The sequence below is a fragment of the Paroedura picta genome, chromosome 3, assembly GCF_049243985.1.
Source record: "Paroedura picta isolate Pp20150507F chromosome 3, Ppicta_v3.0, whole genome shotgun sequence".
NCBI classification, from domain to species: domain Eukaryota; kingdom Metazoa; phylum Chordata; class Lepidosauria; order Squamata; family Gekkonidae; genus Paroedura; species Paroedura picta.
Window position 1 is genome coordinate 125,239,163 of NC_135371.1, and position 18,836 is coordinate 125,257,998.

The window sequence follows — 18,836 nt, forward strand, 5'->3', positions numbered from 1 at the left end:
CAATTTGTCTGGATGCTGAAGACAAACATGCCTGTTTTCATTAGCGGCACATTCTCCACATTCCACAGTACGCAAGAACTGGTGGCAGTGCAGCAACACTTGTGTCTGGAGGTTCCAAAGAATGTATAGAAAGAGCCCAGCCCCACGTGCCAAAGGCCCTTTCTGTGTTTGGGCTGACCCAGTTCATCCTCCAAATCCAGCCTAGTAGCATTGATCCTATCTTCAAAGAAAACAAATGGTGCCCTAGACAACAGGGATAAGAAAGATAACTTTGACCCGAGATTGCCCCCAGACACCTGGTGGAAAGAGGGGACAACAGAGGGAGGATTGTGCAGTAACTTTTCCATTCAAAGCAGATATGCCTCTTGCCTCTGTTGATAACCACCAGAAGGAAACTGAAGGACTCTGAGGAACCTGGACAGACAGGACTGATCTAGGGGGACAAATAGTATGAAGCAATTTCTTTTTTTAAAAGAATTACCCATAAAACAGATCTATACATAATTTAAAAGCCATATACAATACTTTGCAAATTTGTTCCAGTGCACAATCAATTTCATATATCTGTAGATGTACGTGTTGGCTTAAACTGCTAGGAAATGGCAGTAATAGTTTACTTCTCAATTCCATCTAACAGGAATATATTACCTAGTGTCATCTGGCAGTGTCATAAACAATGTCATCAGTTTATGACACCACATCATCTGGCTAATTTGTATAGGGTTAATATGAGAAGGAAACCCATCAAAATTAGGATGCTAGACTTGGAATCGCCTTTCAGCATTGTGATTCTGCATCCAACACAATCAGCTTTTAGAATGATGCATGCAAGAATGCAGGATATTTTTAATGCCTATATAGATTTTAAGTGAACCTATGTAATGGTATTTTGTATGCATCCTGGAAAAATCCATGGCTAGGAGAGGAATTACAGCCCCTTGTGAAAAATTAATGTGCTTAGAAGATTTCAAGTATCTTTGAAGTGTTGTACATTTTAGTTGAGGCATAGGTTAATATCTCAGTGTTTCCCTTCAAAGACTTCTACTGGCTGGTTGCCTGGAAGAAAAAAGGATTATATGAGTCAAAAGCTCCAAACTGGATTCATTCACATAGCAGGAGTAGAACCAAATATTCATACCAAGCCTTTTCTGAAAGAGGTGGGTGTAGGGGACAAAACCAGAATGTGCCTGAAGCAGTTTGGTTCTGACGGACAGGAAAGAAACTGGTCTGCAAATTTTTATCTACATGAAGCTCTGCATCAATTTCAAAAGATTATAAAATGCAGTTAACTATATAACTCACCTGCGTTGATGTTGACAAAATACAGCATTGATTAAATTCATGCTAATAGGATCAATGAGAGTGCTTTCTGTATGTTTATCTGTAAGGTTTAAATGTAGGCTTTCTTCTGTGGTCTCTGTTATAAGAAACACTGAACTTTGCCAATTATTCAGTTTGGGACTATAGGGATGGGTGATTCAGCTCAGATAGCCTGTAAATACTCAAATCAATGCTAATTCAAGTACTTTTGGGGTTTATCTGAGCTGAATCAAATATCCCATCAGTTTAAAACAGCTAGATCACCGAAGCCCAAATCAATTTAGGTTTAATTTGGCTGATTTGAGAATCAAATATAGCAGGACCCTGCCAAAGAGCTGATCCCAAGAATCAGCTGTTTGGTGGGGGTTTTTAAAAGCTTCCCCAGCAGACCCTTCCCAGACTGTGGAAAGCCAGTTCTCTGCAGCCTGAGAATGGGAGGAGAGTCATCAAACAGCTGGTCCCCGGGAGTGGAGTGCTAGCTCTTCATTGCCTGGGAAGGTTCTTGGAAGGGAGAAGAGCTGCCAAACAGCTGGTTCTGAGATCTGCTGTTTGATTACTCTTTAAATGTCTCATCCCCCTTCCTCAAATTGCTCTCCACTGCCTTGGAAGGGTTATATGGGAGGAAGTCACCAAACAGCTGATCTTGAGAGATCAGCTGTTTGCTAGCTCTTTAAATGCCCCCCCCCCCCACACACACACACACACACACACACACACATCCTAGGCAGTGGAAAGCTTGCTCTCTGCTGCCAGGGAACAGTATTAAAGGGGAAGAGCCACCACATAGTTTATACTGAGGATTAGCTTTTTGGTGGGCATCTTTAAATGCTCCCTCTCCAGGCTGCACAGAGTCCAGTCTCTACAGCCTTGATGGGATCTGCAGGGAAATAGTTAAAGACCCTAACAAACAGCTGATCCCCAGAGATCAGGTGTCTGGACATTGTTTCAGATGAATCAGTTTGAGATTCCTGAATTGGCCAAACTCAAATTGATATACTGAGTGAATGATTTGGTTGATTCAAGTTGTACCGAATCAGGAAACCTCAAATCCGTAAAGCACCAATTTTCTTCCCCGTGCACATCCCTGTTTGGGATTATATTATACTAGTAGCTTAAGCCCGTTGTAGGCAGAAATACAACGGGCGCTAGAACTCCCGTCCCCCCCCCACCCACCCGAGGCTCTCTGGAGCCTTCTGACGGCGGGCGGAGCGGGCTCGCAGCGTCTATGACGCTGCGCGGCCGCTCCGGCCGGTGGCAGAAGGCTTCCCGTGACTCCTTTCTATCATCTAGCTTCATGACTCCTTTCTATCAATTACAGGTATCTTACATCCTGTGAAACTGACCAAACATTCTGGCTTGCAGAAATCAAGCTCCTCCAAAAATCTGACAAGCTTTCAGTATCCAGATGAATTGCAGTGGGAGTTGTGGAAATTCGCTTTAAACTGTAAAACAAAACAGTAAATAAAACGTGCATCAGTTAGTCCAGGTCTGAAGTATTGCCTAATGCACTGAAGTCACGCCAGTGGTGTAATGTTCTCTGTTCTTATGTTCTGTAGACTGAGGATTATTTAAAGCACAAGATCCGAAACAGACCTGCACACTCAGAGCTGGTTGATATGCACATTTTACAAGGTAAGACAGGAAACCTCTATTCTCTCACGTTAGCAGATTTCCTCAGCACTGCCATCGCCTATGTAGTTCTGTATTCTTTCCATTTGTTTCTTGGATTCCCCACTCCTCCCCCTGCCACCAGCTGGACGACCTTGGGCCAGTCATAGTTCTCTCAGAGTTGTTCTAAGAAATGTAGTTCTCTCAAAACTCTTTAGCCTCGCCTACCTCACAGGATGCCTTTGTGGGGAGAGGAAGGGAAAGATGTTTGTAAGCCACTTTGGGATTCCTCCACATAGTGAAAAGCGGGGTATAAAACCCAGCTCTTGTTCCATTGTTAGCATATGTCAGCGTATCTATAGTAGGTTTTAGTATGGCTCCAGCTGAGACAACGTGGACAGCATAACTTGTGCAGGCTGTACTCTGAAACACATTCCCTTATTTTTCTGATGAGGCCCCTTCTTAAATTTTTTTATTGTGGAGAACTTACAGCTCGTGTCTGACTGTGACACAGGGTGAGGAACCCAGGCCATTAGTCCTTGAGATCAACACATTGGGGTTACCAGAGCTGCTTTCTTGCATGGAATTCCATTTGACCCAGCCTCTTGCTCAGAGCTGAGAACCTCGTGTCAGTACCGTGTTCATGCTTCAGTGAAGCCATACTCTGCCAACACTAAGCACCTTTTCAATGTGCTGTTGAACAACCTGAAATGCTGTGCAAGCCAGTACTTTTAAAAATTCTGACATGTTTAAAGAAGAATAGTTGGTTCTTATATGCCGCTTTTCTTTACCAGAAGAAGTCTCAAAGCGACTTAAAATCACCTCCCCTTCCTCTCCCTACAACAGACACCCTGTGAAGTAGGCGAGGCTGAGACAGCCCTGATATCACTGCTTGGTCAGAACAGCTTTATCAGTGATGTAGTCAGCCCAAGGTCACCCAGCTGGCTGCATGTGGGGGAGTGCAGAATCAAACCTGGCTTGCTGGATTAGAAGTCTGTGCTCCTAACCACTACACCAAGCTGGCTCTGATTAAGACTGTCAAATCAACCACGGGAGAAGTTCCCCTGTCCCTGTGCTGCAGTTCACAACTATATGCAAGTTTGTTCTTGGGAAAAAACTGGAATGTATCATTTTTGTATAACTGCTCTAACACTAATGTCTGTGAAGGATACTTCACATTCTGCACCTGCTACACACCTGGCTAGCTACTGTTGTTCATACTGCCTTTCCAGATTCAGCCACAGAGGGGTCCATTCAAGCTACACAGATGAAACTAAAAAGAGCCCGTCTTGCAGACAATCTGAATGAAAAGATTGCTCTTAGGCCAGGTCCTCTGGAGCTGGTGGAGAAGAATATCCTCCCTGTTGACTCAGCTGTGAAAGAAGCCATCAAAGGTAGGACCAGAAGTATCACCTGCAGTTTGTTGCCATTCTGGCATTCTCAGCTACATTTTTCAGATCCAGTTCTCAGAGAGCCCCAAAATATCAGTATTCCTGGTTTTTCAGTTCCAAATACCAGTTTGATGTTCAGATCCCATTTTATTTTTGGGGAAGGGGAGAATCCCAATATTATCTAGCCCCATTATTCCCTATGTTCCCATAAGGAATAATGGGGCTAGGTAATATTGGGATTCTCCCCTTCCCCAAAAACATTTTTTTCTAGACAGCTTGAGAGACTGTTTTGTGGACAAATAACACCAATGTTGCAGCAGAACTGCTGGCATGTTTAACTAGCCCCCAGGTTTCAACTGAATTAGGCCAAGAGATCCAGTTTTATGACAAAGTGATCCCAGCCATCCTCCATTGTTTCCTATGGGGAGGGGATTCTGTGCTTCCATCAAGGCAAAGAATAGCCAGGCACAAGAACAAGCAATGCAATCCCTAGCCAAAAGCCTCTCAAGACAGACAGAGCCAACAGGCCCATAGTACTACTGTAGAACCAAGGTGGGCAAATGCAAAACCAAAGAATCCATCCTATGCCAAGCTAGAGAAGCGCCTAAGCCAGCCTGAATAGGAACATTGTAGCATGCCCAACAAATGTCAAGTTGGAGAATATGAGCCAATGTACAAGCCAAGCATCAAAGGCAACACAGAGCCTGTAAATCCACCGCAAACTGCAAACCCAATACAACCCAACTCATGTAAAAAATACTGTTGCACAAACCAATTTCAAAGGACAGAACCAAAGCCCAACCAACATGGCAAGTGGATACCAAGTCCAGGGAAGACACACAGAGAAGAAAGAAGAAAAAATAGACCTGGGGGCCATAAAACACGGGCTCCTGATATTCCTGCTTACTGCTGAATATTTCTGGGATTTTTCAGGACACATTTCCTAATATCCCCCCAAATCCTGGATACTATCCAAAGGCTCAAGTATATCTTGAAAATGCTGATAAGGATGTATGTTTGGACAGGATATATCCGAATGCACATCCCTGCACTGCACACAAGAAGCATTGCTGGGAAGAGAGAGTCTTTCAACGTATTTTCTCTCCACAGGAATGCCTTTAGAGTCATTCCCATAAAAAAAAAATCCATGTGGAAGAGCCACCAGGACTTCAGTATCCATCTCATGGTTCATTTCAGCCTGCCTCCCTACACACGCACACACCAACATGTCTCTTAACGAGCTGAACAGGAAGACACTTGATCAAAGCCAGACATGGGCCCAGGAAAGATTACACCGTGCATCAGGAATCTTCCTTCCTTCGACTGCTCACGCTCTGGCTTTCAGCCTTCCAGGGGCTTTTGTGATAGTGTCTATCTTTCCCAGCACTTTACTTATCAACAGAAGCCAAGGGTCAAGCATTTTTGCCTGCTAGATTGCAGGATATTGTGCTGGAACACTTTCCAGAACTCCTTGAGTATGTTGAGAGGCATCATTTGGCATAACCCACACTGATTCTTGAGGAAACAACATGGGTCACATAAAAAGACTTCCATGGAAATTTTCTAGTTGGTTGTTGGATGAAAATGTCAAAAAGAAGAGTGCTCTAGATCTGTAAAATGAGGAGTTATTCTGGGGAATTGTTCCTGCTAAGTCCCTTGGATATATTTTCAACTGTGGTAGGCAATGTTTAGCAGTGACCCGTGGCTTTAAGCATAGAAGTTCAACTGAAACAGAGGTCATGAAACAAGGGAAACCAATTACATTCCTTTGAGCTGTGAAATTATTGAATAACATTTTTAAAAATCAAATGATGGGTCTAATGGAAAGTTATGCTTCCATAAAACTTTGTGGGTGCAAAATTGTGAATATATTGTGAAAATATGCATGCAACCTTTTGCTGAAAGAATCAGAACCGAATAGGAAATTCAGCCATACATCCTGTAAGCAGAGTTTAAGACTGTGGGTTGGATCCAGCTCGCGCTAGAGCTCTTGCACAAGAGTCTGTGGGAGCTGCTTGCACTAAGTTAAACTTTTTGAACTCCCACTTGCATTTTTTCATGTACAACCAGTTTCCAGGCACTATAGAAAGGAAAATGTTAGATGCTGCACAACATCATGTGCAAGGGGAGTTGCACTAACTCCATTTATTTGTACTTGTGCATCACTGGATCCAAGCTTTAGAGACCACTCTTAAGCAGGTCTACATGGATGTAAGGCCCATTTTATTCAATATTGCTTAGTCTCAGAAAAGTGTTCACAGAGTTGAATACTTAGCATGGTTAATCTCAGCTCTCATTACAAGGCTGATCATTTTATAGTATTTGATTCAATGTTTAAAATATGTAGCTATAGGATTCCTTCTTCTTCAGATAATACTATGCTGCAATAACGGACTGTTTAATTGTAATGTTCCACTTTATTTCAGGGATGCTGGGCAATTACATGGGAGCTTGAATAAATCGTGATAGATTATGACTTCTTATCTGATACTTTATTGGGGGGAAGTGTACAAAAGTAACATTTGTACAGTTGTGGGACAGTCAGTACTGTTTGCAACACTTATGATAATGCATCACTTTCCTCCCTTCTTACCTAAGATACCCAGGTGACTTTCTCAAAATCCTCAGATGCCTTTGCTTTTGAAGAAGAAAGCAGCAATGATGGGATGTCCCCAGAGCAAGTCAGAAGTGAGGATTCTGAGGGATCAACAGAATCAGCCGCAGGAGCCAAAATTTCAGAACCGGCATTCTCCTCAATGTCAGGGTCAACTCAGGTAAAACATTGAGGCTGTCCAGATCAATTACATAATCTCATACTGGGAATATGAGCCACCACATGGCATTTAAAAGAGCATGACTGTTTTATGAAGCCAAGCCCAGAATGGAAATAAATGACAATTTACGGATTGCGTGGATGGTTGTCTGTAAGTTCAGGCTGCGCAGTGAGATGGTTGAGAATATTCTCTTCTTCTGCACATTTCCAAGTGATCACTGAAATACAAAGACAGAACTCCCTGGAGGATCAGTTCTCAGTCAAACTCTTAGCATGGAGTCACTATGAAGGATGTTCCTAAATTCATCACATCTGTCATTGTCATTATTTCCACCTGCAGTGTGTGGAGGTTTCCCCCTTCCATTTATTTGAAAGCCTTTGTCACATTGCCATGGCACAGAGTGCCATCTGCAGCACACTAGACCTGTCACACTTAATCAGTGTCACATCTCAATACGATAATGCTTCACTGTATCACAGTGGTGGAGTGTCTGGGGATTCTGTTGCTGAGCAGTGTTGCCATATCCTTCATGCTTCTGGAGAAGCTTTTAGAACTTTTAAAAACATTTCTTAAAACACACAGATCAAATGTCAAAGGAGCCATTTGTCCTCCATCATTGCCTTGTTAAGAGGGAAGAAACTTCGTCAAAGTGCAAAACTGCATGAGATGAAGGGAGTTTTGGTGATGGCGTAGGGTACAGCCAATCCATGACATGCACAGCTCATTCCAAAGCGAACTTGCAGAACCAGTTTTCTGGAGCTCAGCTATGGTGTGGAACATACCCTTTTCTGAACAGTAGACCCAGGAGGAGGAAGAATTCTCTTCCCCAGGGGCACTAAACTAAAACAGAGTTTATGCCAAAATCCCTCCAAGGGCACTGGAGCTTAGCCCCCTGGTGGTTACATAAAACACTGGGGTGTCCTGCAGAGGATCCAGGACCGTTGTTAACCTGAACATGACATATTCTTGGCTTGGGCTGCCTTCCTCCATTCCACAGCTCTGTTACACTGTGTACTTGGCGTGGGGCACCTCCATTTTCCAGGCACTTATGGCAGAGGGCCGAAAAGTAGTCCATTTGGTTTCCCTAATAACACTGGCCTCTGAAATACAGTTGCCTGAGCTGTATTGAAACGTTATGGCAGAGAGTTCTGGACTACCTGCCCCCAAAACACTGATTGATTGTGATGAAGACTGAATGAGAAATCAGGTTCCCCTGACAGCTTATGTTACATTTTTGTTTTTCTTTTCTTTACATGTAGAATGTCCTAGAAGAAAGTTCCATATGCAGATTTAGGCTACCAGAGTACCGTACACACTGGGGTCAAGATGTTCTATGTTGACATCCTTGCAAGAATTCCCAATCCCAGTTGGGAAGAAGCGGCATTCCTGTTTCTTAGGATATTTACCTATTTGGGGAGACTGCTGTCAGAGCAGTTATTTCATATGCTGGTTTATTCTAGCTCATGGAAACCCTGCTTACTTCAGGATTAATACAGTGTGTCAATTGCAGTTAGGTTCCAGTAGCTGAATTATGAAACTGTAACATTTAATCTCTTCTGTGAAAAGTTGCTGCCAGTCATTGATTCGTAATCTGAAATACTTCAAAAATGACAGTCAAGGTAAAATATGCTGTGTGGCCTACTAGCTCCAGTGGTTTTAACATGCAAGCTCATGCTAAATTAATCTGCTGGTTCTTGTATGTGACAAAATGGGTGATTATGTGAAGATAATTTGGGCAGTCTCGGGTTATTTCTGGAGACACACATAAAGGCATCTGCACATGGCAAGCTACTTGTGTAGATTGTCATGTAGCTTGGAAGTTTAAGCTGTGCTCATGCAAAATCTCTTTTCCTGCAGTTTGAATCAGTGTGGTTAAAACTGTCCAAGAGAAACTTATAGTGGCTTGCAACTCTGAGCTATATCCACACAATTGTATTTAAGATGGACAACCATGCAACTTGAACATCTGAATTCCTGCTAAATATCAAACAATGGTCATTCTTTTCAAATCAATGTCATGTTTTGGTCCATCAGGTGGGTATAGTTTAAAAATAAGCCCACCACAATCTCTAGCATGGAGGGAACATGGAAGCAGTAAGGTTGTCTGCTGTGTTTGATGGTATTTCATTTTTTCCAGTGCAATGAACATAATCTCTCTTTATATCTTGGTGAAGAAGATTTAGCTGTCTCTTTTAAGGAATGCAGTTCATTGCTCTCACTATTTCTCCTTTCCCTTGCCTATCCACTTGTGCCTCTATTCCTTAGGAAGGTCACTTCTGCCTGGCAACACTCTGTGGCCTAGTTTTAACATCTACCATGGCTTTTCATATGGAGCCCCTTGATTCCATAGTTTTGCTTTATTTATTTATTAATTATATTTATATACCACCCTCCCTTTTGGCTCAGGATGGTTTGCAGTGTAACTCTCATAAAGCAACACAGTACAATAAACATCTTGATTCAGATAAACATATTCAACAGGAAAACCTGTATTGAACAGTGTAACTTAATAATCAGTACCCAACAATCAACAATTAGTTTGTCTGTATTGTGGTCCAATTTTTCTGTTGGTGCAGTTGACGGGGGCTCCTGGTTAATGGTTGGTGGCTTGTTTACTTGTCTTGACCAAAAGCCTGATGGAAGAGCTCCTTTTTGCAGGACCTGAGGAATTGTTTCAGATCCAGCAGAGCCCTAATGTCATCTGGGAGCTCATTCCACCAGTTGGGGGCCAAGACCTAGAAATCCCTAGCTCTAGTCGTTGACAGGCGAGCTTCCCTGGGACCAAGGATCATCATTTTGTTGCTGTTGGTTGAGTGTAATGCTCTTTTGGAGGCATAGGTAGAAAGGCAGTTTCTCAGGTCCTCAGGGCCCAGACCACATATGGCCTTGAAGGCCATTACCAGAACCTTAAGCCTGATCTGGTAGACAACTGGTAGCCAGTGCAGCTGTTGGAGTGTGGGCTGAATGTGGGCCCCCCAAGGTGTTCCCGTAAGGACCCTAGCTGCTGCATTCTGCACCAGTTGGAGTTTCCGGGTCACTAGGCAATGTATCAGGCTACTGAAGTTCCCCCTCATATGGGATTACATAACTTGTAGATCAGTTCTAAGAGAAAAAGTTGGATCAAGTGTGCCAAAACAACTAGATCTGAACCAGAGGGACTGGTATTGTGGGCCATTTCTGCATGTGTCTCTTAAGGTGGTGGTCCCCAACCACCGGGCCGCGAAGGCCCTGGCACCAGGCCGCGGCTCCCTCTCCCCGCCCTCCCCCCACAGTGAGAAACTTCCCAGGCCACAAGCTTGCAACCTGGCAAGTTTCTTTTGTGGGAGGGGGGGAGAGGGAAGCAGGGCCGCTGGCACAAACGCGCATGTGTGGCAGTTCCGCATCTGCACCATGCGCGACTGCAAGCACACATGAGCAGCAGTTTCTCACATGCAGACATGTGCGGCAGTGCCACGCATGCGCTTTTGCAGCCACACATGTGCAAATGTGCATACGAGGCAGTTTTGTGCATGTGCGACAGTTGGTGTGCATGCGCGTTTGCAGCCGTGCATGCGCGGCCGCCAGATCGCCCTCCCCCCCACCAGTCCGCAACCTTAGAAAGGTTGCGGACCACTGTCTTAAGGTACCTATCGATAGACTTCTTGAATGTGTGAATATAAATGGTAACTATAAATTCAGTGGGCTTCTGATTTCAGGATCATTCCAATGCCTCTGAAAATGATACCGCTGATGGGTCATCTCAGCAGAGCAGCCAGCCAAAAAGTCCAAAAGAGTTGAATGGGCAACAGACTTCTCCTGTCTCTACTGCCACGGCAGCAAAGGTATGCCATTGCCCTCTCGCTGCTTAGGAAGAAAAGTTATAAAGATACACAGCCATTAATGCCAATCTAAAACACCAGAAACTGCTAGGGAGATCTGGGGAAGTTAATATAAAGACTATAACATCATTGGCTTTGTTGGGAGTTGGGAGTTACTGTACCTTCAAGTGCATCACACACAAAAAAGTACAGTTGAAACCTGTGGCAATAGAATCGTAACCAAATCAACAAAACAAAAAGGCAAGTTGGCAGTCCAATAGCATGTGTTGCCTGTATACACTCAATGTTTTTTTAGTTGGTCTTGGCTATCGAGAGGAGAAGATATTGAGCCTATGGATTTTTGCTCTTTAAAATTTTGCCTTGAATATAGCAACCCAACTATAAAAATCAACATTCAGGTAGTTGTGAGGAGGACTATTATGGTCTATGCCTTTAAAATAACCAAAAGACGCACCCAGCAAAAGATTAGGCTGTTACTTTCAAGTATTTTAAAAAGCACTGACATACCTCACATTTAGCTTAGGGCCCATGTATAAATAGAAAAGGCCAGTGAGAACTGACTCTTAGTATGGTCTCTCTTGCGTTGTCATGCATGATCCTGATGCTGTCTCCAGCACAACAGCCAGAGACCTTTAGAGTCCAGAAAAACTGGAGGGGCTTCCAAGATATGTTGACAGACTGAGTGCCGTAGCTCAACCAAGTGGCTAATTGGTTGGGACATCTTAGCTCACCCTCTCAAGTACATATAACGCTCAGTTATTGAATTCTTCCTTGTGTTATACAGTCAAAAGCATCAAGTGACAGCAAGAACCGCCACAAAAAGCCTAAGGAGACAAAACCCAAAGTGAAGAAGCTCAAATATCACCAGTACATTCCTCCTGACCAGAAAGCCGAGAAGTCTCCTCCACCCATGGACTCGGCCTATGCGAGGCTCCTTCAGCAGCAGCAGCTCTTCCTGCAGCTCCAGATCCTCAGTCAGCAGCAGCAGCAACACCATCAGCATTTCAACTACCCTGGCTCTCATTCCAGTCAGCTGAAGTGAGTGGTAATGGAAGCGGTTCCTATAGCAATATGCACCTGCTATGTCTTCTTAGAATCATAGAATCCTAGAGTTGGAAGGGACCTACAGGGTCATCTAGTGTAACCCCCTGCACAATGCAGGAATCCACAATTACCTGCCCACCCACAGTGACCCCCATTTCATGCCTCAGTGATTTCCTCACCCAAAATCTCCAAATCCAGCCTGGATTGGTTGGAGGAAATTCACCTACAATCCCACAGTAGCGATCAGCAATTCCCTGGGTATGCAAGGAATGACCACAAGAGACAAACACTGACATATCCCTTCTTCTAGCTATATGATTATTTGGCGGCAAAGTTAGGCACTTTTCACCATTCATGAAAGGTGTGCTGTCAAAATCCATAACATTTATAAGTTTTGATATTTGTTCTGCCTTCAAGTTTCTGGAGAACTTAATGCACGGCCTTGCAATACAAAATAAGGGGAATTAAACAAGTCTGTCTTCCTGGTTCTTCAAGGAACTTATGGCAAGTGAGATGGCAAATTCATGCTTATAAATAATAATTCACTTACTTCACAGTGGTCAAGTCCTTAAAATCTTTAACCAAGGGCAGCATTACCATTCTTTGAATAAGTTTTATTTACATACCTTTAAAGTTGAAGCAGCTGGATGAGACGATGCTACATGCGCTGCACTCATCCCTTCTGATAGTACAAAAAACACACAGAGAGAGATACTGATTCTTTTTTTAATCTGTCCTTTTCTTTTTCAGGCAGCCCAATGAGCAAGCGGCCAAAACCACAAACTCTTCCCCCACCGCTGTTGCTAACTGCCCTCTTTCTCCTATGAAAGGCACCTTTTCAGGTCAGCCTTGCATTTCTACGCTTAAACCAGGTCCTCTGCCATCCAATCTGGATGACTTAAAAGTGAGTGTTGTGTGTTGGACAGTAAGTAAAAAACTTTTCATGATAACACCTAAAACCCAGCATTGCAGCCAATCAGCAGTCACTGGCAAATCCAGGGAAGTGGTAGAGTGGTAATACCATGCTAAACTCTGCAGTGGTTGGTTAAGGATGGCTTCTGGGCAGCATGCAAGCCAGATATTTGGGTGGCTACCATGTGGTTTCCTGATGTCTGCCATGAACAGCTGTAGATCAGGAAGATGCAGAGATATGCTGTGATCGACTTTTGAAATCAATAGGCAATTGGCTGACTGCTCACAAGAATCATGCTTTGACAATGGGACAACATCTGTTTAGAGACTAATATTGGTAACAACTTTTTTTTTTAGATCCTGCAGTTATCTATCTCTTCTCTTGAGTTTCTATAATTCTGTACGAAAACTGCTCAAATTCTGCATAGATAAAATTTGATTCTCCTACTAGAATGTTATGAAAAAGTATCAGATCTGTATAAAAGGGAGCCAGTTTAGTGTAGTGGTTAGGAGTGCGGACTTCTAATCTGGAGAGCCGGGTTTGATTGTGCGCTCCCCGAGCAGTAATATCAGGGCTCTCTCAGCCTCGCCTACCTCACAGAGTTGTGGGGAGAGGAAAGTGAAGGCGATTGTAAGCCGCTTTGAGACTCCTTCTGATAGAGAAAAGCAGCATATAAAAACCAACCCTTCTTCCTTCAAAATGGCTTGTAATGTTTTCTTTTACAGACATTCAAAATGGTGTACAATTTGATGAATGTTCTGTGTGTAAGAAACGTGTGGGGGTGGGGGAAGCATAGGACTGAGAAGGTATTTAGGTCTCATTTAGGAAGCCACAGCATGCTGAAGAGGCTGGTGGTTACACCAAGTAAAGAAAATTATCTTGTTATTTCTTTTTAACAATTCATATCAAGATGGTTTACCTGATGCTCTGTCACTGAGCCATGGCCCCTCCCACAAATAATCTCCTTTGTAGAATAAAATGGAGAATAGAAGACAAGCCATGCTGCCCTGAGCTCTTTGGACAAAACACAGAGTAAGAACACACTTGAAAAGTCAGACTAGGTCAGCTTGATTCACTCAGTTTGCTGCTTTCTCATAAACCTGGAGCAAATTGAGATCCTCATGCTGATCAAAGAGCTTTCATTTCAGGTGTCAGAGTTGAGGCAACAGCTCCGAATAAGAGGCCTTCCTGTATCTGGTACGAAAACAGCCCTGATGGAACGTCTGAGGCCTTTCCAAGAATGCAGCGGGGGTTCAGGGCCCAGCTTCAGTGAAATAACTACTGTGACCTTCCCAGTGACCCCAACAAGCTCCCTGTCCAGCTATCAGTCCCGGTCCTCCACCAGTCTGTTATCCAACGGCTTTTACCACTTTGGCAGCACCAGCTCCACACCGCCCATCTCCCCAGCTTCCTCTGACTTGTCAGTGAGCGGTTCCTTGCCAGACACTTTCAATGAAGGGCCCATGTCCTCCCCACCCTTTGTCTTGCACCCTTCCCCCGTGCAGAGTGGGTGCGAAGAGAGTTTGCTAGGAAGCATTAATGGAGCTGGCATCCAGCTTGAAGTGGAAAGAGTTGACACAGAGAAAGACAAGATGCTGGTGGAAAAACAAAAGGTCATCAATGAGCTCACCTGGAAATTGCAGCAAGAGCAGAGGCAAGTGGAAGAGCTGCGGATGCAACTCCAGAAGCGCAAAAGGAGCCATGGCGCGGAAGAGAAGCAACCCTCCACGCATTTCTTTGGCTTTCCGATCAAGCAAGAAAACACAGCATCTAGCTGTCCATTTGCATCCAAGCAGACTGCCTTGAAAGGGCAAAGCAGCAGCTCTGACACCCTGAATAACTGTGGGCTGCCTCAGCTTCCCCGCCTTGTAAACAGCCATTGCATGGAACCTTCAGGGCAAAATGGCATGCTGTCCTCCACATTCCTAAGCCCACAGTGCTCTCCCCAGCATTCACCACTAGAGACAGCGAAGAGTCCACAACACATCAGCCTCCCACCCTCACCAAATAGCCATTACCACCTCTCGGTATCCCCTAACAATCAAGGTGAAGGGCGCAGCAGTTCTCCACAGGCCAACAGCCATCTACACCCCACTCCGGTAAGGAAGCTGGGATCATGTAACTCCTTTCATGAGTGCTTTCTTTACTGAGTTTCATGAGGGGATGAGCGTTCAGGTGCACATTTGTATCAGGACACGCAGTAATGGGTTTAAACTACAAGTACAACGATATAGACTAGATATCAGGAAGAAATTTTTCACAGTCAGAGAATTTCAGCAGTGGAATAGGCTGCCTAAGGAGTGGTAAGCTCCCCCTCACTGGCAGTCTTCAAGCAAAGGTTGGATACACACTTTTCTTGGATGCTTTAGGATGCTTTGGGCTGATCCTGTGTTGAGCAGGGGGTTGGACTAGATGGCCTGTATGGCCCCTTCCAACTCTATGATTCTATGATTCTATCATAGAACCAGCCACAGTGCAGCATAAGAGCACAAAGAGTCTCAATTCTCCTGAATCCTGGTGGCTTTAGGAAATGCATTGAAACCTTACGTAGCCTGGCTGTCTCTCTCTTGCAAGCAAGTGGTAATGTTACTTTGGTATTGGTATTACTCACCCACACAGCATTTTAGAACTCCAGGAAAGGAGAATGCATTTTAGAAGCATGTGTGGCTGAGCCTGAACCTGTTATAGCTGCAAAAGATTCCCATCCTGTCCCCTGCCAGAAGTGGAATCCAGTAATCACTGTGGTCAGAACATGGTGCCTCACACAGAATCAGGCATCTCCGTTTTCAGCCCTGTTGCCCAAACTCCTTTCTAGACCTCTTGGGGCTGGAGGTGGGACTTCTATTCATAAGCTATATAGCTCCTGGTTCCTTGCAGTGTTACATAGTGCCTGTCTTCTCACGTGTTGCGGCCTTCAACCTACTGGCATTAGATAGATGGGGACACCGTGCAATAAAACTACAATGAAGCTCCTTGTACAGAAGACAACACTGCGAAAATTACAGAGTAAGATCAAAAAAGTGTCACAAATTTATATCAGCATAAAATAAATACCCAATAAAGAACTATGAAAGAAAAATATATGAGGATACTCCAGCATGCAACAAATGTGGCTGTGTTGGTCTGAAGCAGCACGACAAAACAAAATCAGTCTAGTACAGGGGTAGTCAAACTGCGGCCCTCCAGATGTCCATGGACTACAATTCCCAGAAGCCCCTGCCAGCATTTGCTGGCAGGGGCTTCTGGGAATTGTAGTCCATGGACATCTGGAGGGCTGCAGTTTGACTACCCCTGGTCTAGTAGCACCTTTAAGACCAATTTATTCAAGGCAGGAGCTTTCGAGTGCAAGCACTCTTCCTCAGACTTTGAACTGACCCTCATGACAGTGGGATTATATAAGCAAAAGTTAATCCTGTCACATTAGTAACCTGTGTCACAGCATCCAAATACAGCCACATGATAATTCTTTGCTAAACCAGCCAATCAGACCCCTCGAATTCAGTTGTAGTTCACAAAAACATAGGAGAATAAGTTTGGTTTGTTGTATACAAGAGTAATTTCATATATTGTGCTTTCATTGTTCATTATTGGATATTTATTATATATTGATATAATTTTGTGAAGCTTTTTTTATCTTACCCTATCATTTTTGCTATCGGTTATCTCTGTAGAGATAGATTACAATCTCAGTGCCCCTAAAAGTCTTCCCATCCACACAGGTCAAAAATCTCCCAAGCCAGGCAGCCTGTCAGAAGTAGAGGAAAGTTCCTTATATTTTCTAAGCATTCTCTTATGAGACAGGGAAGCTTTCCTAGATAAGAGTTAAGGAAGACTATGTCCAAAGATAAACAATGCAGGGTGGGGGGGGGGGGCGGGGTTGCATATCTTTTGCTGTTTTTTCGAGTTCCCTTTCATTGATTGAGAGTTTGGTCCCAGGGGCAAGAGAGACATTCAGGTCCAGGGTCTTTGTGCAGTTATAAAGCAGTACAGTTTTGCTCAATTAATCGTTGATTCCATTGATTAACTTGCCTTCTCTGTAGATGCCAACACAGGGAGGACAGAAGTATCCTATTCTGTCATCCAGCTTCTGTAAGTCAAATGCTGCCCTGCCAGAAGGAAAACAGCCTCCACCATATGCTGATGCAGTGAAGCAGGTAACTGTCCAGAGCTTGCTAACTTATCCTTGACTAGGGTTTATTTGCTCTATTTTTTGCTCAGATCCCTTCTGGTTTATGAGTGACATCAACTCATTGCTGATGGCTTGAAAAGGTGGACTCCCCACTGCAGAGAGGCAATTCAGGACACTCAAGCAAAAGTTCACACTCAGTCAACCTTTGATTGGTCAGCCATGGAGTAAGAGGCTGAAATGAGAGCCAGCCGTTCAATTCTGGCTGAAGCAGGGGGTTCTTGACATTTGTTTTCATTGCTGGATAAGTAACTATGTGAACAGCAGCAGGGCTGTGACTACTGTTGCACAGATGTTACCAATTGTAAAGATTTCAAGTACAGGGATCTGTGAATGACTCAGCTTTGTCTGAAGCACCTAAAGAATGTCTTGTTCCAGTGGGTGCGCTCCTGAACATGAAAGGTTACCTCCCAAGGACATGAAGAGAGAGGCTGCAACCCTGATCGTACAAGTCATATGAAATTGTATAGGATTTACAGTTCAGCAAATATAATCAGTGACAGTTTGAGGCAGAGAATGAGGAGCTGCATTTCCTTCCATATCGGCAGGGCAGCTGAGGTTGCTTCTCTAGCTTTGATACCCCTAGATGGCCCATTAAAAGGTATATTTGAAATGCGTAGTAAGCTGGTAGATTCACTAAAATTGACAAACCAGACTAATCTGGCTTTGGACATTCTTCTGGATAGCTCTGATCTGTTTCCTTCCAATCAAGCTGATTTGCATTTTATTTTTTGCAGCACGTTGTAGGCTCAAATGGCTAACTTTTGCAAATTCCTCTGTCTTTCTTGTTGCAGCAGATGACCCGAAGTCAGCAGATGGATGAGCTGCTGGATGTGCTTATTGAAACTGGAGGTAGGCAGTACCCTGAGGATGATTCAGGACTCTGCAGACACTGAGTGTTCTCCCTGGGCAGTCAAAGACTATCACCCTTATCTGTCCACTGCCTGAAGCATGGTGCCTGTGATAGCTATTTCAGACAATACTCCTGACATCTGTTAGTCACAGTGAGCACTATTCGAGCCAAATGCCTGCTGCCTGTGCCAGCTACTTACAGAAAGACTAAATGCAGCCCGTCCCACTGTCTGTTGCACAAAGTGTTCTTACGTGCCCATCTATTTTGACGACTTTATTTTAAGCAAACGGGATTCGCTTGGAAGTTCAAACTGTGTTTAACCTTTTCCACAATCAGAAAACGAGTTGATTATACTAGCATAGATTTAGGCTTTAAAAAGAGAGGCGTTATAGTTTTTATGCAGACTCGCACTTTGAATGACCAAGTTGAGACATTGTGTCATGTGTACTGGAATCAAGGAGGTTTTCTTGTGATACCTTTTGAGGTAGGCTGGTAGGCAGTAGTAAGACCAGTGCCAAACAGTGGCCGAATGTCTTGCATAAACTGATACGGGACTTTGACACAATGCCACTGCCCACACCTCCCACTTCAATTATGTTCCATCCTCTCCCTCAAGCTCTAAAATAACACCTGCTGAAAGTAATGAAAAATGAATACTAGCGATAAAGTGCATTGCTAGAATGGCACTCAGAAAATCGGTATGCTTGTTCTCACTAGACTGCATTAACTTTCTCGGATTCCAGCCACTTACACTACCTTGGATGCTGCCGACCTTGCACAACTACCAAACCCTGTGCTGCATACACACAACTGTGATTTTGTGCACATTAGTCATAGTTCAGCTTTGGCATCAACACTGTTATGCTGTTTGTTATATGGACACTTCCCTTTGTATTAACATTTTTCTTGTGTTTTTCCGCTGCCAGATC

At 43.9% G+C, this 18,836-nt stretch overlaps 1 protein-coding gene across 7 annotated transcripts in view; it reads left to right on the forward strand.

Annotated features, from left to right (window-relative positions):
- Positions 1-18,836, forward strand: part of MYOCD (myocardin) — a 332,698-nt gene that overhangs the window by 309,464 nt on the left and 4,398 nt on the right. For all 7 annotated transcript variants that reach the window (XM_077327568.1, XM_077327566.1, XM_077327570.1 and 4 more), the window contains 9 exons: positions 2,877-2,952; positions 4,161-4,322; positions 6,918-7,093; positions 10,789-10,914; positions 11,696-11,949; positions 12,706-12,859; positions 14,017-14,967; positions 16,909-17,022; positions 17,849-17,906. In XM_077327568.1, coding sequence (XP_077183683.1) covers positions 2,877-2,952; positions 4,161-4,322; positions 6,918-7,093; positions 10,789-10,914; positions 11,696-11,949; positions 12,706-12,859; positions 14,017-14,967; positions 16,909-17,022; positions 17,849-17,906 — 2,071 coding nt within the window. The remainder of the gene's footprint in view (positions 1-2,876; positions 2,953-4,160; positions 4,323-6,917; positions 7,094-10,788; positions 10,915-11,695; positions 11,950-12,705; positions 12,860-14,016; positions 14,968-16,908; positions 17,023-17,848; positions 17,907-18,836) is intronic.